Source organism: Equus quagga, chromosome 18 (assembly GCF_021613505.1).
Source record: "Equus quagga isolate Etosha38 chromosome 18, UCLA_HA_Equagga_1.0, whole genome shotgun sequence".
Classification (NCBI taxonomy): Eukaryota; Metazoa; Chordata; class Mammalia; order Perissodactyla; family Equidae; genus Equus; species Equus quagga.
This window is the reverse complement of record NC_060284.1, coordinates 46,487,726-46,511,396: the sequence shown is the minus strand read 5'-3', so window position 1 is coordinate 46,511,396 and position 23,671 is coordinate 46,487,726. Positions and strand designations below refer to the sequence as shown.

Genomic DNA, 23,671 nt, shown 5'->3' with positions numbered 1-23,671 from the left:
ATATAATTTACATGCTTATCACATACCTACTGTGTGATCTAAAGGGTTTTACTTTGTCAAAGCTCAGACAAGATATACCAGGAGAGTGATCGATATTCAAGAGTGATAGTATTCAAGACAATAGACTGATATAACCTGTTTTTAAAGTTTTTGGAAGACGTCACCCACCAGCCTAGACTCAATTTTTGGCTTATTTTCTTGCCCCTTTGGTCAACACTCAGTACCAGGTAAAACCCAAACCAGGATATCACCAGGACATCAGAAATTAAACTATAATAAACCTAAAAATGATGAGCATGACATTCTTGAAAAATCTGTTTTTTATGAGGCTTTACATTTTAAAAATCATAAATTTATAAATCACTCAAACCCTTAATTGGCTAGATTACTAAAGCGATGGTTCTCCTACTATTTTTTTAAATTACAAGCCAAATTCTAAAGCTACAGAATGAATGCTCTTTTTATACTAATTCATTCCAAATTGAAAAATCACTTGCAAATTGAAAAAGCAGGAAATCTTTTCTTTTCCCATACATAACATAAAAGGAAGAATATAAAAGAAAAATATTTTCAGTCTCTCAGGTTGACCTGGCTAAATCTCCTTTTGTTTTTAACCAACATCTGTATTTTTGTTCCTATGCTTACCAGAATCACTAAATTGAGTTCATAAGTTGGGCATTTATTATACTGTATTTTCTAAAAGGATGTGAGCATTAAAAGCATTGGTACATTCATCCACTCATCTAAAGAAAGCCAACCTGAGAGAAAATCAGGCACAAGTGGGGACAGACACCAAGAGTAGGTGCCTCAAGCATGAAAGATGAAAGGAACATAAATATGGCAAATACTGCGTGAGTAGAGACCCAGGTGGCACGCAGGGCCTTCCAGTTCCTAAAGAGAAGAGGCAGGCAAGCAGAAGTGAAGGGAGTCGAGACAGTTACTACTGACTTGGTATTAATGAAGCATCTGGGAGGTTTTCTGTTTAATATTTGGATTCTTACTGCTTAGAGGCTGAGAATAAATGGCATCTCCCAAAAAAAGGATAAAGTTTTGGTGTATGTCAAGAAACCGTGCTCTGGCTGCAATGCAGAGAATGGAACAGAGGTGGCCAGCATGGGTGTGGGAAGACCTATCAAAGGTCATTACATGATCCAGGCCAGCGTGCATGGGGCGGGGCAGGGGGGATGGGGTGCTCAGACAAGAGAATGGACTCAAGCTGGATCCAGATACCAGGGCTGAGTCATCCATGAATAGGTATCATATGAAGCCAACCACAGACTGAATGAAGCTTGAAAATAAATTTTAAAGGAAGTAACAAAATGTGTCTTTAGCATCTCCTGTGAAATTATCAAATCTTAAACTTTACGGAAATGTCACAAATCAAATCAATCATTTTTCTGATACAGCAGAAATATGATAATCTGAAAAAATGCATTATTGCTTTAAAATGGACTACGTGCATATATAACCCTAAAAACAAATTAACATCTGAGTAATGAAAAATATATATCAAAGATACATCAAATAAGAAGGCTGTAACACCCTTATAACCAGATACTTAATAATCAACCAACTTTTACATAATATTCTCTTGTAATCCCAACAACCACTTTTTTTTTTAAAGATTTTATTTTTTTCCTTTTTCTCCCCAAAGCCCCCCAGTACATAGTTGTATATTCTTCCTTGTGGGTCCTTCTAGTTGTGGCATGTGGGACACTGCCTCAGCGTGGTTTGACGAGCAGTGCCATGTCCGTGCCCAGAATTCGAACCAACGAAACACTGGGCCACCTGCAGCAGAGCGTGCGAACTTAACCATTTGGCCACGGGGCCAGCCGCCCAACCACCTTTTAGAATAGATATTTATTATTATTATTCCCATTTTATAGATGATACCACTGTAGCTCAGACATGATCACTCTAGAGGAAGCAGCAAAACCTGGACCTGATGCCAAGACATCTGTCTCAAAATCTCCTTCTTGAGTACTCTATGCTCGCATTAGTTGAGTCTTAGAATTCTGGAGCTAACTAGTGATATAACACTACACTTGAATGTGTTAATCAGAAGCACAGAAATTACAATATGCTGGGTAAAAACTTCCACTTTTTAATGCCCAGCATGTGTTCCATTCAGGAAGCTATGAAAAAATCAACTGAATATCAGAATGAATACCAGAATCAAGTAGACTGTTTTAGGCTATTACCCTTGCGGCTTAGGGTCAGAGAAGTAGGGGTTGGTAGAAAGGAGAAGGAAAAGGAAGGTTCCATGTCAAATACGAAGCTACGGTTACCTGGTCTGTGTGCTTGGGAAACATAAGGAGAAGGCTGGGAGTGAGGAGAAGAGAATAAGGTATTTTAAAATCAACTTCCAAAGTGGTTTTTTTTTTTTTTTTTGAGGAGGTTTATCTGATTCAACAATGTATGTTTTAAATATAAATACTTAATAAAATTTCCATTTTTTAGTTGAGCTTTTATCATTTACGTACTATCTGATGTCCTGGTGTACCCACATGAACAAAGAAACCATCCCCAGGCGTCTTTCTTTCCTTTCGTCCACTGAATAGAGCCACACTGCCTTATGCTCCCACCATAACAGAATACAGATCCTAAGACATGTGCCTTAAGTTGTCACGAATATTAGGAAGACTAAACAGCAAGAAAGACCCCAAGGATTTAGATACACACCCAGCCTCTCCTCTGAGCAACTCCTCATTGGCTCTGTCAGTGTCACAAATTTGTCTGTCTCTGCTTCAGTTTTCCCCTGTGACCCGAACTGCCCATTCCTTTTTTCCCCTTCTAATGTATGGTGACGTTTCATGGAGTAAGGGTTGAGAAACATGCCAGCACCACACACCACTCTAATGGAAGGGGCAGCGGAAAATAAATTAAAACCCTGTACCCTAAGCTGTGACAAGTGTGGGTCATTTCCCTCCCCCGACACAGTGCTGCCCCTCCCGTGCTCCTTGGTCTGGCCCGCAGCAGGTGAATGCCTGCACACCCACACAGGATACTGTAGGGCCACTGCCTGGTGGCCGCCCAGAAAGATGCAACTCCCCACAGGAAAACAAACATTCCTCATTCTACTTGGCCTCGAAGCCTGGCCCTTATGGGAACCAACTACTCCTACAGGCTGTGCCCTGGTCTTCCCACATCACCCCCAGCCCCACCTCATCTTGGTGAGCTCCCATCCATCCGTGACGCACCTGAAGCAGCTCCTCTCCGTGAAGTCTTGCCTGATTCACTGGAGCAGGGCTGACCGCTCCCTCCTTTCTGCCATCTCTCTCCCTATTCTTGCTTCTAATACGACGTATGGTGAATTATGTGTTTACTTGTCTTCCCCCCCAGGACGCTGTGAGCTTCTTAAGGGCATATTTGCATCCTATGTGCTTCCCTGTGTCTGCCAGCACTAATTAAATATTTGCTGAATTATTTATGTGATAAGAATGAATGCTATAGCCTTACAGACATGTTCATATATGCCATCTCAACGTCATGACTTCAAGCACCAAGCTCTGAGTTCCTGGACACACAGGGAACTACCTAACTAGTCACCTTTTCCTTGGAGCCACTGAATGGCTTTCCCAGGCAAGGGAGTGTGAGGGAGATTTGGAATTTGAGGGGCTTTCCTTCTTCCTATGTCCAAGCTGACATATAGAATCCTTTAGTTTTATCTTTAGCCTCTATGATAATAACAAAACTAAGGAGAAAAAGTAACTATGGCAATTTTCTGGAAACCTGGCTGAAAATGCTCTAAAGGCAAAATCTGTGCCACCGAAACATACACTTCCAAAGGCCTGAGTAACCGAAGCAGTGGGGCCTGAAAGCATCATCACTGGTCCACAAACATCCCCGATAGAACATGGAGGATCCCGCAGGGATAAGAACTTTGCTGTGGACGATACACACTGGCAGTGAACCCGCAGGCCAGGCAGGGCCATGGCAGGTCGGGGAGTGGCACCTAAGTTCCTCACCTGGCTGCTGTGTCTCTTCTAAAAGGAGACTTGTTCATGAGCCCAGTGTAGACCACTCGTCCCAACTCAGGCTCCCCTAAAAGGGGGACAGATCCCACGGCTGTCCAGGGTATAGGCTACCTGATCATAAAGGAAAAGGAAGACTAAGGGGAAGCAAAATGGGGAAACAAGATCGGGCACATACTTATTGATCGAGCTTCTTGTCACCTGAAGTCCTGCCGTGATGAAAATCAAGTCACGTTACCACAGCCACGGCCCTACCCAGACTCACGGCATGTCAGTATTTCAAGGCTGTGGGGCTGGAACAAACAGCAGCTTCCCCCACAGCCATACAGCACATCCCTGAGGGCTCTCCACAGCCTCCGAGCGGTGAGTGTTCTAGGGAAAATTCTGAACGGTTCTGATAACAATTGCAACCAAACTTCATCCCTCCACCGTCCCGTATTTCCCATAAAAATATTTACCGCTTTGTACAGGAAAATCTCACTTGAGGAGAAAATCAGGGAATCGGAGGCCTCCTGTGATTAGGGAGTACTTAGGGTATTTCAGGAACAGTTTCACAGTGATTAACTAACTTGCTTCATTTCAATGTAGTTGTCACTCTGAATTACCACTTAATGGGTGAAGTGTGCAGGCTATAACAATCAGTAGTACAGGCGTAAGGAAGCAAGATATTAAAAAAAAATTAGCCCCTAAAGCAATTACTGCAGTGAATTTTTCAAATAGTTTTAATACTCTGTCTTTTGACCCCAGGGTATGGCTTGGGCAAAATACATTAATCTCAAGATAATAATCAGTCAATTTCAGTTCTTCGATATCCACAATGATATTAAAGATTCCAACCTTACTCTTTTTGGTTGCAAAGATTAATTAAGCATGATAATTGTGTGTCTCCGTGATATTTGGTGCTTTCTGAATGAGTCAGAGCTCAGGGAATAATTTGAATACAGCAGACAGCAATTTGCTACATAAATTCACCCCAATGGCTATTAGCTCATTTTAAAATAGTCAAGACTCCTAGATTAGAGGGTGGGTTTTTTCTTTTTGCATTAATGCTAAGTTAATCACATCTACATAACCTTTTATTCACCTTCCCCAAACCTTCCATGAATAACTCCTGCAAAGCCTGACATGAATGCAATAAGATTCAGAGTGGGAGCTTTAAAAATTAGTATTTTTAACATAATCTCCTTAAACTATAGAGTTCTGCAGACTCTATCGTAACATTTATTTTCAGGAATTTTATAGGAGAGATCAGCAAGACTTACACTTGTTTTTTTAACTCTCATTTTATACCAAATAATTCAGTATGAACCCTATGTTATCTATATACCATCAATTGTACATTAAGGATATTTACTAACTTATTAACAAGTTCGCATGCCAGTTTCACTATTACCACTTTGGAGATTTGGAGGAGCAACTGAAAAACTAGCGAAGTAATCAAAATTGAATTAAAGCTAAGAAATTAAGCGGAGGGTTTGGTTGGGGACTGCAATCCACTGTAACAAAGGTGAACTCAACCAGCAGCATAGAGACCTGCAGCCCCTGAAGGACACAGGCTAAAGAGAGGCTGAGGTTGCCGTCCGCCTGGCACTGCTGGCCCCGGCCGCTCCTTGATCATCATCCTCATTGTTCTTCCCTCTTCTGCTGCTTCTCCGCTGACTTGTCATTTTGGTAGTGGCAGCAGGAAACTTGGAAACCACTCCAGGACTTGGAACAGCACCCAAACAGGGCGCCCAAGTCCAAGGCAGAAGTCGAGTGTGTTGCTCACATGTAACTCACACACTCTGAGTGGTGGAGATGAGGTCACACAGGGTGGACATTTGTACCTCAAAATAAAATAAAATGACTTCAGGGAAAACATGAGATTCTGCATTAAAAATGTAAAGCAGATGAGCCTCTTCTTAGGTCTCCCTGAATACATTCAAAGAGGAGATAAGTGGGTGACACTATTAAGACGAGGGCAGCAGGCTGCTGGGTTCTGAACAGGCGAGTGAACTGCTCAGGGGCACGGGAGTTGTTCGTTTTATTTAATTCTCCTTTGTTATTTTTGTTATATCAGGAAACCTGTAAGTTTATTTGGGCTTGATTATTATTAAAGCTTAACTGAATCATTACTACTTCCGTGATTGTTCTGTGCGGGACTGCTAGCCAGGATCCTCATGAGCTAGACACAAATACCTTGAGAGTCACATCACCTTAGAGAAGGCAAGAAGCTCCTGACAGATTCATAGGGGCACTGACTCCCTGCCTCCCTTCCTGCTTCTGTCACATGCCATGTTGGAAAGGCCACAGGAATCAGTGGCCAGGTTCCTTCATTTACTAATTGTGTGACACTGAGTGAGTCGCCCAGCTACTCTGAGCCAATGTGTTCTTATACTTTTAATTTGCAAGCCACGATACAAACGTTCTGATTGTTTGCCCTTCTTCCTTAGCATTCACTATCGGAGACAATAGCAAGCACGTGACTGGCAGCCCACATAGGTAAGTATTTATTTTCCTTAGCTTTCAACCCAGTGTGTGTGCACCATGTGCTATCACCCCCTGGTCACTTTGCTAACCTTCATTCTCGCCAATCTCCCAACCCACACTTCCATTGGCTCTTCCCAGGCAGAGCCAAGCTCTTCCCCTGTTCTCTGTGAAAGTGCTTCTGGGCTACCAAGGATGGCTGGCAGCGGCAGAGGTGTTGGGGCCCTGGACCCAGCTCCTCTTCAACGACAGCAGCAAAGCATCCAGCTCTTCCAAATACTGAAATGCCACTAAGATACCACTTAAATCAAAGGGGGAAAAAAGGTTTGAAAATCACTGGTAAAGCAGAAGGAACATGGGTTCACTGAATCCCAGTATTAGTATGTGATTTGGAGAAAATTCCTTAAAATCTCTGCATGTCAGTTGTGTAATCTATAGGGTAGGGCTGTTGGCAGGACTGAATAAGCAGCATAAGGAAGGTGTCTGGGAAAGAGGCCCTCATTCTTTGATGCAAGAGTGCGTCAAAAGGTAGTCACGGTTATCTGCCTCTTCCCTCTCCTCTACCTACTAAAGCTTGTAAAACATCTTCTCAACCACAAAGTCTTTGTAAATTACGGAGCAGTTTCATTGCAGCTGAGCATCCTGCGGGGACTGTGGACTTCCGCCACTGTGCAGCCAGAGATGCCACCCGTCCTCCTCCGTCAACAGAGTGGGCAGGCCACAAGTACCCTTGCAAACCATCACGAACCCACTCAGGCTGGAAGCAGGCAGCTTAGCATCTGGGATGCTCCAAAGATAATTCAGCCCAAACTATGACCCCCTAGTCTCCACGGAGCATCCCCTGGAGAACTCATGGAACAGCAGTGCATTGATATCACCCAGCTGTGCAGCTGGGCAGCCCCACCCCCACCCATGGTTCTGGACACATCTTGCAGTACCACTGGAGACTGAAGATCACTATCTGCGCAGGAAACATTTGTGCTGAGATACACCTCTGAGGTAGATAATTGTTTGACCTTCTGATGAGATGGAAATATATTGCGTGCCTCTATACTATGGGAGAAAAGTACCAAATATTTATAAATCTATAATGACATATGTATATTCAACATAGATAACAGCATACATATCCAAGTATGTGTATCTCAGTGCATGGGTGGGAATGAGAATGAGGAGAGATGAGTAACACAGAAGAGGGAGAAAGGGTGGGGAAGAAAGAGCAGAAGACAGAGAAAAGACACACAGAGATACATACAGAGATAGAGAGACAGAAACATCAGAGAAAGAGACAGAAAGTCAGTGAGACAGACAGAGAAAGGCAGGGAGAAAGAAACGGGAGGTAAATACAGAGACTGAGATGGAGAGAGGTGGTGATAGAGAGGAACAGACACAGACAGACAAAATGACAGAGAGAAAGAGAGAGAGAGAAAAGAGAGAAGGAAGGATGCAAGAGAGAGAGGCAGAGAGGGAGGGAGGGAGAGAGACACACACAGTTACAATCAGACAAAGACAGATGGCAGAGAGACAGTGACTCACTGACACAGCCCAGTGGTAAGAAGAAGAAGAAGACAGGGCTACTCTCACAGGCGGGAATGGGGTGGGGGGGGCCGTCTTAGCCCTTTATCCTCTTCTCAGAGCTGCTTTAAAGATCTCCAGCGCTTGCCGGGAAAGCTATTTAACTCCATGTCTCCTGCATCTACCAACTCCTTATCTTGGGAGCAGTAGGGCTCCGGGCTCCCTTCCCTCTGTATTCAGCCTCCAGTCAAGCACCATTCATGGTGAACCTCCTGGGTGCCAGCACAGCGGATGCACTGTTGACCAGGGCACCCAGTCCTGCTATCTTGGAGCGTACGGTCTAACAGCACTCTCCTTCCTTGTATCAAGGTCTTCCCTACATCAGCCAAGTAGTAATTACTCAATGAACATTGGCTAATAATGGTGTCTTTCTGGCGACATCTAAAAGGGCTCCTAATTATAGATTTCATTAGTATTAATCTAATTCAATTCCATTGAAATTCGTTGTGTGTCTGCTGGGCTGAAGCATAGTATTGGTATATTATCTACTTTAAAGTATTAAGCACCTACAATGGGATATTCTGCATAAATGTCACTTAGGGCAAGCTTTCACCCTGGTACCAGGAGCATTCTAATCAAGGTTGCATTGTCCAGTGATGGTCAGCTGGCCTTCTCTTCAGAAAGCACATTCTCCAGAGGGAGCTACTACAAGGGCTTCTGTAATCATTGTCTCTACCAACAATGGGTGCTTTGCTTATTCTTGATTAAATTAGTGGCCTGTTGACCAGCAATGAGGAATATAAAAAATGAGCTACTCCTGAAATTAAAGGCATTCAAGATATATGGATTAATTCAATATATTTTAGAGACACTCACTATCCCTCCATTAATTTCTGAGATAATCCAGTGTGGTCTGTACTCTTTGTCTACAAGGGTGATGCCCTAGGCTAAAACCTCTCCTTGGTCCTGAAGTCTGGAAGATTCTGTCTACTTGATGCTAGTGGAGAGGGGAGTGTCAGTACCCTGGCTACGGAAAACTAGAGTTTGTCCACAGTGACCTATCATGCACGCAGTGTTCAGGACACTGAAAAAACCAGAGTGAAGACTTCATAAACCTGAAAGATAGTTTATTTTGTGCTTCTTTGATACTAAGAATCTCGTTAATAAGGGTTCACATATGTGGTAGAATTTGGTCTGAGACTCACTTTCACGATAATGTGGTCACAGGTGTGGTGGAGAGCAGACCTACGGCTCTCACTATAGAGGGCAATAAACAGAACCAGAGCTTTCTGGAGAAATGGCCAATACCATGGTTGGGGCAGGGAGGTGCAAGATGAACCTGGAATATCTTGTTATACCAAAAATTTTTGAAGTGTTCAAAAAAAAAAGATGGGCACGTCAAAAGGACACAGGAGGACTTTCAGCTCCAGGAAGATGGAGTAGTGTACTTCTCCCTATTTCTCTTACTATGACTTTCTAAAAACCCTGGACAATATATATTAAACAAACATAAGAAAACTCTGAAAGGTTGAGAGAAGACCAGCTAGGGACCCTGGCACCAAAGGAATGACACGAGGTGAGTTTCCTGGGTTTCTCTTCGCCTCACATACCCCAGGACTGGGTGCTGGAGAAGCCAGCAGCCCAGAAATCCTAAGAGGAGTGACAAAAAAAGCCCCAACAAAGCCTGTTCCCTCTAGCCAAAAGCCCAAGAGAGGAGCAGACCAGGAAGACTGAAAACTTTTAGATGATAATTTCTTTATTCCAGCCCATTGTTTCCTCAAAAATAACTGTGGCTCCAACCCCACTCACACCAGCAAAGGCTAAGTGGGGAACTTAGGCTTCTCCCCTGGCCAGACAGTAAAGAGTCACCCCACCCCACCCCACTTGGGTGGTATCAGAAAAAGACAAGTAGGAAGCCAGCACTTTTGCTCTTGCCAAACAGCAATGGAGAATGCCACATACACAAACACCACCACTTCTACCAGTGTCAGTGGAGACCATGTGGGGAGACTGGATTTCCACCACCAACTGGTAGTAACGAGGCACCCCTCCCCAATTCCTGTGCCAGAGCAGTGTCACAGAAAGCCAGCTAGACAGAAGCTTTAAATAAGACCTAGAATCGCTTAACATAATCCCTCAAACTTCTGGTTTCAAACAAAAATAATCTGTCATACCAAAATTCAGGAAAATCTCAAAGGAGAAGGAAAACAGACAATCACCAAGATGATAGAGATGTTAGAAATATCTGACAAAGATTTTGAGGCTGCCGTCATAACCATGCTTCAGTGAGCACTTACAAACACGCTTGAAACAGATGACAAAATAGAAAAACTCAGAAAGTCTCAGCAAAGAAAGAGAATATACAAAAAAGGACAAAATGGAAATTTTAGAACTGAAAAATATAATGAATGGGTTCAACAGCAGAATAGAGGGGACAGAGCAGAGAATCAGTAAACTTTAAAATAGAACAACAGGAAATACCCAATCTATAACAAAGATAAAACAGACGGGAAAAAATGAACGAAGCCTCAGGGATCTGGAGGGCTACAGCAAAAAAACCAATACTCCTGTCACTGTAGTTCTGGAAGGACAGGAGAAAGAAGGGCGGGCTAAAAACAAAAGTACCTAAATAAATAATAGATGAAAATTTCCCAATTTGTCAAGAGACATAAACCTACAGATCCAAGAAGCTCAGTAAATCCCAAACAGGATAAACCGGAAGAAATCCACACCAGGAAACCTAATAGCCTAACTTCTAAAAACTGAAAAAATTTTTTAAATCTTGAAAGTAGCAAAAGAGAAATGATGCCTTCCCTATAGGAAAAAAAAAAATTCAAATAACACCATATTTTTCATGAGAAACCATGGAGGACAGAAGGAAGTGGCACAGGAGTTTGCAAATGCTGAAGGAAAGGAACTGTTCACCAAGAACTTTACAGCCAGTGAAAACAAAGGATGAAGAGGAAATCAGGATATGCTCAGATGAAGGAAAACTAGGAGAATCCTCTCGCCATCAGAACTACCCTAAAACAATGGCTAATCAAAGTTCTCTAAAAAGAAAGAAAACATCAAAGAAGCGATCTTGGAAAACCAGGAGGGAAGGAAGAACACTGCAAGAAAAAAATTGAGTAAATACAACAGACTTTCCTTCCCATCTTTGAGTTTTCTAAATTATGTTTGAGGGTTGAAGCAAAAATTATAGCCCTGTGAAATGTGGTTCTAAAAACATGTAGAAAAATATTTAAGACAATTATATTATAAATAGAGGAGGACAAAGGGATGTAAAGCGAGGCAGAGTTTCTGTACGTCACTCGACTGGTGATTTGACAACATCAGTGGGCTGTGATAAGTTATATACACAAGAGCAATCACTAAAAACCTATACAAAGAGATACACTTCAAAACACCATAAGTAAAAACTGAATTCTAAAAAATGTTCAAGTAACCTACAGGAAGGCAGGGGAAAAAAAGAGAAAAACAAAAAATAGAGAGAACAACAACAACAAAATAAAATCAAAGAGGGAAGCCCTAACATATAAATAATTGCATTAAATGTAAATTATCTAAACACACAAATACAGATATCAACAGTGTGGATTACAAAACTTGACATAATTATATGCTGTCTACAAGAAACTGACTTAACATGCAATGATATAGGCAAGTTGAAAGTAAAAGGAGGAAAAAAATGCATAGCATGCTAATACTAATCGAAGAAAGCAGGAGTAGCTATATTAATATCAAATAAAGGACGTATCAGAACAAAGAAAATTATCAGAGACAGAGAGGGACATTACAAAATGATAAAAAGGTCAATCCACTAGGAAGACAGAGCAATCATAAATATGTATACACCAAACAAGAGAGCTATAAAATATATGAAGGAAAAACTGATAGTAGAGAAAGAAGAAATCAACAAATCTACAACTATAATTGAAGGCATAAACATTCCTCTCAACAATCTATAGAACAACTAGACAGAAAATCAGCAAGGATACACAAAAACTCAACAACACCATGAATCAACAGGACCTAAACGATATTTATAGAACACTCCATCCAATGGCAGCAGAATATACATTTGGTTCAAGTGCCAGTGGAACATATACCAAGAGAGACCACATCCTGGGCCATAAAAGAATCCTCAACAAATTTAAAAGAATTGAAATCACACAGTGTCCTCTGACCACAATGGACTCAAACTAGAAATCAAAAACAGAAAGGCAACAAGACAATCTCCAAACACTCGGAAACTAAACAACACACTTCTAAATAATCATTGAGTCAAAGAGGGAGTCTCAGGGAGAAAAAAAAAACACGTTGAGCTAAATAAAAATGAAAATTTGTGGAACACAGCTAAAGCAGTCCTGAGAGGAAAATGTACAGCAGTAAAGGCTTATTATTTGCAAAGAGGAAGACTTATCAATAATCTAAGCTACCACCTCTAGAACCTAAAAAAGAAAAAGAAATCCAACAGGAAGCAGAAGGAAGGAAATAATAAAGATAAGAGCAAAAATCAATAAAATTGAAAATAGAAAAACAGTAGAGAAAAAAATCAATGAAACAAAATGCTGATTCTTTAAAAAGATCAATACAATTGACAAGCCTCTATCATGACTGACAAGCAATTAAACAAGAGAAGACACAAATTGCCAATATCAGGTAATAAAAAAGGGACTATTATTTCAGACACCACAGACATCAAAAGGATAATAAGATAAAATGAACAATTCCACACACATAAACTCGACAACTTAGAGGAAATGGAACAATTTTTTGGAAAGCACAAACTGCCACAACTCACAAAACAAAATAGATCATTTAAATAGCCCTATAATTTTTAAGGAAATTGAATACATAATTTTAAAACTCCCAAAAAAGAAATCTACAGGCCCAGATGATTTCACTGGAGAATTCTACCAAATGTTTAAAGAACTAACATCAGTTCTACACAATCACTTCCAGAAAACACAGAAGAAGGGAACACCTCTAATTTTTATAAAATTAAAAGCTTTATAAGGCTAGTATTACCCTAATACCAAGACCAGACAGAGTACAAAAAAAAGAAAACTACAGACCAATATCTCTCATGAGTACAGAAGCAAAAATCCTTAAAACAATATTAGCAAATAGAATTCAGCAATATATAACAAGAATTATATGCCATCCAGAAATGCAAGGTTGGTTCAACAGTTTAAAACTAATCAGTGTAATCCAGCATACTAGAAGGCAAAGAAGAAAAATCAAATGATCATTGCAATTGATGTAGAAAATTGCGAACTGATGTATTTGACAAAATTCAATCACATACATGATTAAAAACTCAAAAAAAAAAAAACTGGAATGGGTGGACTTCCTCCACTTAATAAACAACATCTATAAAAAGCTACAGCTGGGGGCCAGCCCCACGGCCGAGTGGTTAAGTTCGTGCACTCCACTTTGGTGGCCCAGGATTTTGCCGTTCAGATCCTGGGCATGGACATGGCACTGCTCATCAGGCCATGCTGAGGCAGTGTCCCACACAGCACAACCAGAGGCACTCACAACTAGAATATACAACTATGTACTGGGGCCTTTGGGGAGAAGAAGGAGAAAAAAAAAAAAGACTGGCAACAGATGTTAGTGCAGATGTCAATCTTTAAAGAAAAAAAAACCTACAGCTAACAGTATACTTAATGATGAAGACTGAAGTTTTCCCCCTCAGACTAGAAATGAGGCATGGATGTCAGTTCTCACCATCTACTCAGCATAGTGCTGGAAGTTCTAGCTGGAAAACACAGCAACAAAACAAAATAAAAGGCACATAGTTTGGAAAGGGAGAAATAACACCATCCCTATTTTCAACATGATTATCTAGAAAATCCCAAAGAATCTTCAAAAAATCCCTAGAATTAATAAGTGAGTTCAGCAAGGTCACAGGCTACAAGATTAAAATGTAAAAATCAACTCTATTTCTACCTAGTAGCAATGAACATGTGGATACTAAAATTTTAAATACAATACCATTTATAATCAGTCAAAAAAATGAAATATTCAGGTGTAAATCTAACAAAACATGTACATAACTTACATGCTAAAGACTACAAAACGATGAAATCAAAGAATCTCTAAATAACACATAGTGTTTATGTTGGAAGATGCAACAGAGTAAAGATGTCACTTCTCCTCAAAACGATATACAGGTTTAACGCAACTCCTATCAAAATCCCAAAAATAGTTTTTGCTGATATAGAAAAAACTATCATAAAATTTATATGGAAAGCCAAAGAAACTAAAATAGCTAAAACAGGGGCAGGCCCCATGGCCGAGTGGTTAAGTTCACGCACTCTGCTTCGGTGGCCCAGGGCTTCGCCGGTTCAAATCCTGTGTGCAGACATGGCACTGCTCATCGGGCCATGCTGAGGCAGCGTCCCACATGCCACAACTGGGAGGATCCACAACTAAAATATATACAACCGCGTACTGGGGGGCTTTGGGGAGAAAATAGGAAAGATAAAATCTTTAAAAAAAAAATAAAATAGTTAAAACAATTTTGACAAAGAATAAAGTGAGAGGAATCGATCGACCCAATTCCAGGACTTACTGTATAACTAAGGTAACATAACTAAACCTAGATGAATCTGCTGAGAACTCTGGCTGAGTGAAAAAAGCCAATCCCAAAATGTCACATAAATATGATCCCATTTTTATAACATTCTTAAAATGACAAAAATCAAAGTATAGGAAAACAGATAAGTGTTTCCAGGGATTCTGGCCAGGGCTGAGGACGGAGGGAAGCGGATGCGGCTATCAAAAGGCAACATGAGGGATTCTTGTGGTGACGGAAATGTTCTGTGTCTTAGCCATATCAGTCATTATCACGGCTGTGATATCACATCGCATTTTTGCAAGATGCTACCATTGGGAGAAACTGGGTAAAGGGTTCATGGAATTTCTCTATATTATTTCTTGCAAGTAAATCTACAATTATTTCAAAATAAAAACTTTAATTAAAACACAAAAGGACACAAGAGCCAGCTTGAAGAGGTTCCCACTGGTAAACTGGGGATAATTTGAGCACCAAAATAATTAAAGGCTGTAACAAATTATAAATAACTGAGAAGAATAGGAATCCATGAGTATTTACTAATGATAGATACATAGGTAGGTAGGTAAACAGATGGATGGCAGGCAGGCAGACAGACAGACAGAAAGGGGTCTTGCTTACAGCAGAAAGCAGAATGCCATGGAATCTAAAAGAAACACCAACAGCAAAAAACCCAGCTCATAGATGCAGAGAACAGACATTGTAGTTGCCAGAGGCTTGCAGGGAGAGGGGTAGGTGAAACGGGTGAAGGAGGTCAAAAGGCACCAACTTTCAGTTATAAGATAAATTAAGTCCCTGGGATGCAACGCACAGCATGGGGACTATAGTTAGCAATACTGTACTGCATATTTGAAAGTTGCTAAGAGAGTAGAGCTTAAAAGTTCTTACACAAGAAAAAAAATTTTGTCACTACGTATGGTGTCGGATGTTAACCAGACTTATTGTGCTTATCATTTCTCAATGTATATAAAAATCAAATCATTATGTTTTACACCTGAAACTAATATAATGCTATATGTCAATTACCCTCAAAAGGGAAAAAAAAGGAAAGCAGAAAGCTAACTGGCAAAATGGAGGATGTGCTAAAGTTAAGAAATCATTGGGGCCAGCCTGGTGGCACAGTAGTTAAGTTTGCACATTCTGCTTCAGTGGCCCAGGGTTCGTTGGTGCAGATGCTGGATGCAGACCTACACACCACTTGCCAAGCCATGCTGTGGCAGGCATCCAAAACATAAAGTAGAGGAAAATGGGCACGGATGTTAGCTCAGGGCCAGTCTTCCTCAGCAAAAAGAGGAGATTGGCAGCAGATGTTAGCTGAGGGCTAATCTTCCTCAAAAAAAAAGAAATCATCATTTTGCAACCATCATAGTTTTAGCTTGGTTTACAAACGAATCATCAAAGGACGCTACATTGGAGGCGGTGGTGTTCTGATGAGGAATAGTAAATTTGAATAATCTTCAGTGATTCTTCATAGATTATTTACTCTTTGAAATGAAAAAAAATACTAACTGTACAGGGAAGAAATCAGGCAATACCTGAAATGGAGGATCAAAATCAACATCACCAAAAAGGAGCAGAAGGATACTGTGTCTCTAGATGTGATCCCCTAAGAAGGACACAATGTTACTTACGTACTCTTCTGACTGTGGATGCATAACCTGAATGAGGAATCATCACACAGACCCAAAATGAAGAATATTCTTATTTTTAAAAAGGGACTATGTATTCTTCAAAAGTATCGATGTCATAAAAGAAAAAGAAAGAATGAAGGGGAAAAGATACTAAAGAGTCATGAGAAGCAAATGTAATATGCGATCCTGAAATGCATTCAGTACAGGAAGGGGCACCAATTGTATCATCACTGGGTCAAGTGACAACATTGGGTATGATGGTAGATTAGATAAAACTATAGTATCAATGTTAAATTTCTTGAACTTGATAACTGTACTCTGGTTATGTAAGAGAATGCCCTTATTTTCAGGAAATACACACTGAAGGATTTGGGCATAAAAGAACATCAGTATATGTAAATTTCAAAGGGCGTAGAAACAAAATTGAGAGCAAGATAGTAATGCCAATGAGATAAAATACTAACGACAGCTGAAACTAAAGGATACAAGGGTATTCTTTGTATTACTCTTGAAATTTCTGTCAGTTTGAAATTATTTCCAAATAGAAACATTTTTTAAGTTCTCTGGCTTTTGTTACTTATCAAAAAGAACTAAGAGAGAGGATGGCCCGGTGGCGCAGCAGTTAAGTTCATGCTCTCTGCTTTGGCGGCCTGGGGTTCACTGGTGTGGATCCCAGGCACAGACCTACACACCACTTATCAAGTCATGCTGTGGTGGGCGTCCCACATATAAAACAGAGGAAGATGGGCAGAGATGTTAGCTCAGGGCCAATCTTCCTCAGCAAACAGAGGATTGGCAGCAGATGTTAGCTCAGGGCTAATCTTTCCTTAAAAAAAAAAAAAGAACTAAGGGATGGATAACTAAGAGATTGGATAGGCTCCTAAAGAGTACAGTAATCAAGAGCACAGGCTTCTAAGACAAATTTGGGTTCAAACCGTAGCTCTTATTAACTAATCCTGACCTCAGGAAGTGTCAATTTCTTCATCTGTAAAATGGGGGAGATAATGCTTTTGAGGGTTAAATGAGATAAGGACTATAAAGTATCTCAATGCCCGGCATATAGTCATTATTCCACAATACTACTGGTTATTTTAGTAGGCTAGTAGCGGTGGTAGTAGTTGTTGTTGCTAGAGCCATGGAAATGCAAAGATGACCAAAACATGGTTTCTGACCACAAAGGACTTAAAAAAAATGGCTGGAGGGGAACCACAAACTTCAGTGTGTACCACAGTGCAAACAAAATGTTACTAGAGTGGAAACAAATGTGCACATACTTCTGCTGGGGCGTGGGCTGGGAAAGACGTCACAGGGAAGATGACAGCGTGTGGGAGAGGGTACATTAGGATTTCACCAGGTAGAGGTGAGGGTGAGTGGTCAGGGCGTTCCTGAACAGGTGTGGGCTGAGGGCTCAGGGCATGTGTGGGAAACAGAGGAGGCATAGAGAAGCGCAGAATGGGGCTGGAAAAGTACACCCAAGACCAAGCTGTGGAGGGTGAAGGGCCCTGAGTGTAACCCGTAGGGTCTTATTGTTTTCTGTGTGCCGTGGCAGAATCCCTGGAGGTTTTTGAGTGAGAGGTGACATGACTCGATTGTTGTCATAGAAACGCCACTTAGGTAGTAGCTCGAAGAGTTAATCCAGCAATTATTCCTTCAAATGGGACCCTCCTAAGGAAGGACCTTCAGCACATCTCTTCCATTTTTAGTATGACCACCCAAAGGGTGAGAATCAAAATGGTCAACAACAGGTAAGGCTGACGGATGCCATGGTGCAGACACACACACACACACACACACACACACACAGGGAGGAGGGTGGACTGGAGATGCAGGCAGGGCATCTGGCAGGCACTGTGATGTCCCTTCAGGGGAGCAGCCAGATTTTAGGAGAGCTGACAAGCATGGCAGTCAGAACTGACAGCTAGAAAGGGTCCTGGAGGTCCCCTGCTGCACCAGGCATTAACCCTATAGTCCCTAGATAGCAGGGGCCAAGGGCTGGGCCAGGGAGGCTGTGGACAAATGGACAGCTTGTGGGGGGCAGGCAAAGGGCACAGGGTATTTCAACATTTCAGCAACCAGTGCAGGTGCATTCTATTGCGCATGAGCCCTGCCCTCTGACCCCCGCATTTCCGTGCACCACACTCTATCCTCAGCTTATTCACCTCTGGCTGGCTCAGAAGGTTTTATCCTTACCAGAACCTTCTTGGTCAGCAAAGCCCCTTGAAAGTAAGGCTTCCCGCCCACTGGTGGTACCATTTGTATTTGATGTTATACAGTCAAGGTGCCCCATGCGGTCTACACACAAGACTGGACTTCAACACGAACTGTGGGTGTTACAGATGGGTCATTACATGTCTCTCTCTTCATTCTGCTAATTTTTGTGTATATAAGAAAAAGATTTAAAAGTTTCAACTGACTTTTTAAAAGGACGCTATAATCAAAATGCTGCTCTTTTGGGGTTTATATCTTATTTCACCTAACTAGTTGGATTTCATCTAACTAGTAAGATTCACGCTTCTCCCATTTGTAGAAAGGAGAAAACATTTTCATAGGATATTCTCCTTTAACTCTTAAATTTACTGGAAAGTTATTTGAAGTGTTGTGAAACTTAAATCAACAAGATGAACAAGTGCTTCCACTTGCACAAGGAGAAATGTTCATTTAGTGACCAGATGGCCTGATCTCTGTTCCACTGCTCACTGCTCCCGGTGTTACCTCAGAGGCGATGGAGGTGAAGCTGCTGTTGAAGTGCACGTGCTTGTGGATCTCGCTGCCATTGGCTGTCAGCAGCCAGTCCCTGAGGGCCTGGTCATCACCACCTGACCGGTTGCCGTGGCTTTGATTCGGCAGGAGCTCTGCCAGGTCCCAGTGGTACGATGGAGTAGCCCCAACCAGTGCAATGAGGATGGCCTCTGTGGCCACGTAGAGCTGAAAGGGCAAATGCACAAAACCACATATGTTAGAAACGCAATTAGTAAGCTTACAAACCTTGAAAGATCAGTTTCTTGCTTTTGGGTTTTTGTGAGGCACAGAAATAAGACACATCAAAAACAAAGTAGGAAAACATTAAAAGGAAGCTTGAAGATCTACTTCGAACAGAGCCATCAGAAATCCCACTTGTAAAGCACCTACGCTTTTTCCGGGGGTTCTCCTTCTGCGTTTGAGATATGTCTGATGCTGAGGATGCTGCACGTGGAGGGTCCAACACTGGGTGGGCAGGGAGCATGGGCACATGACTGGCTCTGATTTAAAGATTAATATTCCAGCTATTTTTCCTCAATTCTGTACCCTCAGTTCAGATAAGGAGTCACCAGGGAACAGGAATTTCTTGACTTTGGATTTACGATCTAAACAAGAAGATTTTTTACGGCATAGTTAAATGTCTTGGAAAGCAGCACGTGTGTGTGTGTGTGTGTGTGTGTGTGTGTGTGTATGCTCTCTCTCTATATAAAAATAGAGAATTTTATTAAAGCAGGTAAGTATAATATGTATTTAAGTAGGTACTATTTTAAAATATAGTATACAACTTTTAGTAAGATTTAAAGAAATGCAAAATTCCAGGTATAGATATTCACTTTATAACCTTTAGCTACAATCATTGTTTAATCTAAACATAGCAGTCCCTTTAAAGAAAAACTAGTTCATTCATTCATTCAAGAAACATTTATTGAGCACACATGCCATTTGTCACTGACTCTTCTGGGCTTTAGAGCTATTCACAATTGGGTTTATAAGCTATTGAGCCTGATGCAGCCTTTTTACACTATGGATTTCCATTTATATTAGCTCTCACTGTTGGATGATTATTTCAAGCTTAAAATATACTAAGAAAATACAGAATTAGTCTGCTCCATAGTGAGACAATTTTATTCCAACAAACTATCCCTATTAACTGAGAACTTGATGTTTTAAAATACCTCTAAGCAGAGTAAGTGTTTAAAAAACACAAAGTAGCACCCCCACTGGATGGATGTGTTGACTGAGGCACAAAAAGGTGGAGAGACTCCCCAAGAGCTTTATCTCCATTCCTCAGGGACCTCCCAGCTCCTTCCACACCATTCCGTAGGGGCATATTCAGCTGTTAAGTGGATAAAGTAAAGCGCCAAAGGCAGAGTAATTTATCACAAGTAGATGACGGAATTACTGTCAAGGAAAGAGAAAAGAAGTCATGACATTGTGTGTGTCATAACAGAAAGCTAATGTAAAACCCAAGATGTGATTTTTCCACTCTCGCTAAGGTTGCGAGGATATAAGGCAGCCCCAATCTATTTTGAGTGGAATGACTGTGGCCTCTCGAGATGTACAAAGCTGCCATGGGTCAGTCTGTGCCGATGACTTACTGTAAAATGCAAAGGGAAACATGTTTCTAGATTTATATTGCTTCCTGACCCCTATTTGCATACTATTAAGGAAGTCTTAGAACAGGAGGCAATCAGCTTATAAATATAAAAACCTTAATAATTACAAGAATAGACAGATCACACATTTAGCAGCAGCTATAATTACAAAGCCACTTGTGCCCGTTTTAGTAACTGCCCTTCCTGATTACAATCTGCTGAAATTTAATTCACAGGTAAAGAAATTAAAAAAAAATGGGGCAAGGGAACTCAGAAGATGACAAAAACACATGTTCTGGTAAACACACAGCCTTTATTCTGGCAAAGCAAACTAGTTACATTTTCTAAATATGCTCTTTTCTGCTTTTGTTCTTACCATTCACTTCACCTGGAAAGCACTTTCTCCTGCTGTGAACATCTCAACCTTTCCAGTCCTCCAAGATGCAACTCAGATGCCACCTCCTCCTACCTTGCTTTCCTCTCCAACCCTCCAGAAACCCTCTCCTGCTTCTGCTCAGCCCCCAAAACTCCATCTAGACTTTTCTTAGAGCTCATATCATCTTCTTCATTGCATTGTATTTATGTGTTTGCCTGTCTTTTTTTCCCTATTGGAATATACTCTCCCTGAGAGCAGGATCTATGTCTGATTCACCTCTGGGCTTCCAAAGCAAATCCCTCAGGGCCTAGATATATGCTATCACACACTCAGTGAGTGAATGAATGAATAAATGACCAGGATGGAATACGAATAACAGTAAACACTAATGCTAACCATGTGCCAGACACTGTTCTAAGTGCTTGTTGAAAATACATTAACACATTATATCATTATCTAGATTGTTCTAAGATAAGCAATGTTGTAGTTAAAAGAAGAAATGCTCCAAAGTGTTCTATCATCAGAGGCGTGTTTTATTGTGGAGGCTAGCAACCTTGGCACAAACTAAAACGTGTAGAGAGCAGTTCAAACACAAAGCGGTGGTGCAGTTACGCACACTTCCGAAGCAGCGAGCAGGGAAACCTGGCGAATCAGTAGTATCTGTATTCATGAGTGTTGGTCCCAGCAATGTGTAAGCTGAAGAAGGATTTCCCACCTTTCTCATCTTCTCTGCCCTCCTCCCACCCCATACCACGTTTCCATTGCCACCCTATGTGCGCACGTGCACACACACACACACACACACCCCCGGCAGGGATCTAACTGAACACACAGGGCCATGGCTTTATGTCACCAAAAGGGTCGGAAACATGCATGCAGTGCCCACCTCCAGAAAACAGAGTCAGCCGTTTTGTCTTCTCTGATACACATGCTCATGCGTGATTCTGCTGACGGTAAGGGAGACGGAGTAGGCAGGCAGCTACAATACTGCATGATAAACGCTAGGAAAGGGCACCATGAGGAGGAGGTAAAAGAGGTGATGCCCAAACTCTGCATACAGATTACTGGTACGTCCTCTACACCAGACCCACATACACGCGTCACATGAAGTCAAGATGGTTTAGCCCTTATCTAGTCACAGGGATGCGCCAGCTACACATGGACTATAGCAGTGGGTTTCCTCAGTTTGCCTTCCTCGACTGTGGCAGTGTCACAGACCTCACATCCTGCTTCTCTCCCCCAAAGTACAAACATCCTCTCAGTCTTCTCTCTGCTCTTACTCTACAGCTCCCACGCACACATTCACCCACATCTTGTCTAATGAATCGCACCCATCAGCAGATGGGCCTTAAAGCCGCAATGAGAAACCACCATCCACTCTCCTTCGCAGTGGGACCGACAACATCTCCAATAAATCATTATCTTCTCCAGCACTACCTCCAGGGAAGAAGAACAAGTGCCACAGATGGCTGGATTTCCCCCCCCTTTCAATGTAATTATAATTAGAAAAGTGACTAAAAGGCACTAAGGGACTGAAATTCTAAAAGTTTCAAAAAGTGAAGATTTTAAAAGTAATTTTATACTAACAGCATTATAAGCTTTTACAATACTCAGGAAACCAGAAGTCTCCCATAAATTATCTCATCACAACATCTTGTGCTGTGAAGTCATGGCAAGCATGACGCTGATGTTGTAAGTAGGAAAAATGGGCTCCAGAGCGATGAAGTGAATTGTTCAAGGTTGCATGTAACCTTGCAAAACCAGGATGAGACTGGGAGTCAGCTAACTTTGGGGCCAGAGCTTTGTTCAGAGAAAAAAATGAAACATGATTTTATTGTTGTTATTACTGTTTGTCTTTTACGCACTCAGTACTCAATTTCCTAAGTGACTCAACCAAAAGTATTACAGGAGCAAGACCATCTCATAAAGGCAGGACCAAACGCACAGTGCCCAGCACAAAGTGAGTATTCACTAAGTATTTCTTGAGTGACTTACTGATACTACCCATTTTTTGTGTTTAAAAAGTTTAGTTATTATGCCCGGAATAACTGGTGTCTCTAAGTCCTATTGCTCCCCCAACTCTAATCCACCCACATGACGCCAGCAGATCAGTCTCCCCATGACTCCTCCAGTCAAACACATTAATGCATAAACAATCAGCGCCCCAGCCCTCCAGACCCCCACCACATGGCCCAATTGCTACCGAATCCGCTTTCAAGCTTTCTGTATGAGCCCAATCAGTTCCCCAGACACGACTTTTCATTGGTCCTGTGAAAAGCACATGGAATCTGTATACCTGAGTCTGAACCTCAGCCCTGTAAACTTTCAGCAAATCAAAACCTCTCTAAACTTCATGTTTTCTTCCAGTGGGACTGCACACTAGCAGTCCATCTTGATCTAATTCATTCATATCTAGCTAACCTATTCTCGGGCCAAAGAGGATGTTGCTACAGCCAAGAGTAAATTGTACAGCACCATACAAACAGTATGTCAGTGCTTCCTAAACATTAATGTGCAGAGTCTAACTCTGTTGGCTGGAGTGGGATCTGAGATTCTGCACTTTTAACAAGCTCCAGTGAGGTCAACGCTGTGGTCTGGGCCACATTTTTTGTAGCAAGGGTATAGGTTATTCCCTCTTCTACCCTTTTTCCAATTTTACGTTTTCCACCTGAAATGACTTTCCTATTTCTCTCTAAACCCAAGCTTCAAAGTTCAGCTCAAGCTCAGCCCTCTTTCTGAAGCCTTCAATGAACCACTCTAGACCACACTGATGTCTTTTTGTTTTTTTT

General features: G+C 41.5%; 1 protein-coding gene across 4 annotated transcripts in view; it reads right to left on the bottom strand.

Annotated features, from left to right (window-relative positions):
- The window catches only part of SLC22A15 (solute carrier family 22 member 15), a 74,514-nt gene that overhangs the window by 41,442 nt on the left and 9,401 nt on the right, over positions 1-23,671 (bottom strand). For all 4 annotated transcript variants that reach the window (XR_006885955.1, XR_006885953.1, XR_006885954.1 and 1 more), the window contains exon 2: positions 18,885-19,097. Coding sequence is in view for 1 of the 4 variants with exons in the window: in XM_046645031.1 (XP_046500987.1) it covers positions 18,885-19,097 (213 nt within the window). In the remaining 3 variants the exon portion in view is untranslated. The remainder of the gene's footprint in view (positions 1-18,884; positions 19,098-23,671) is intronic.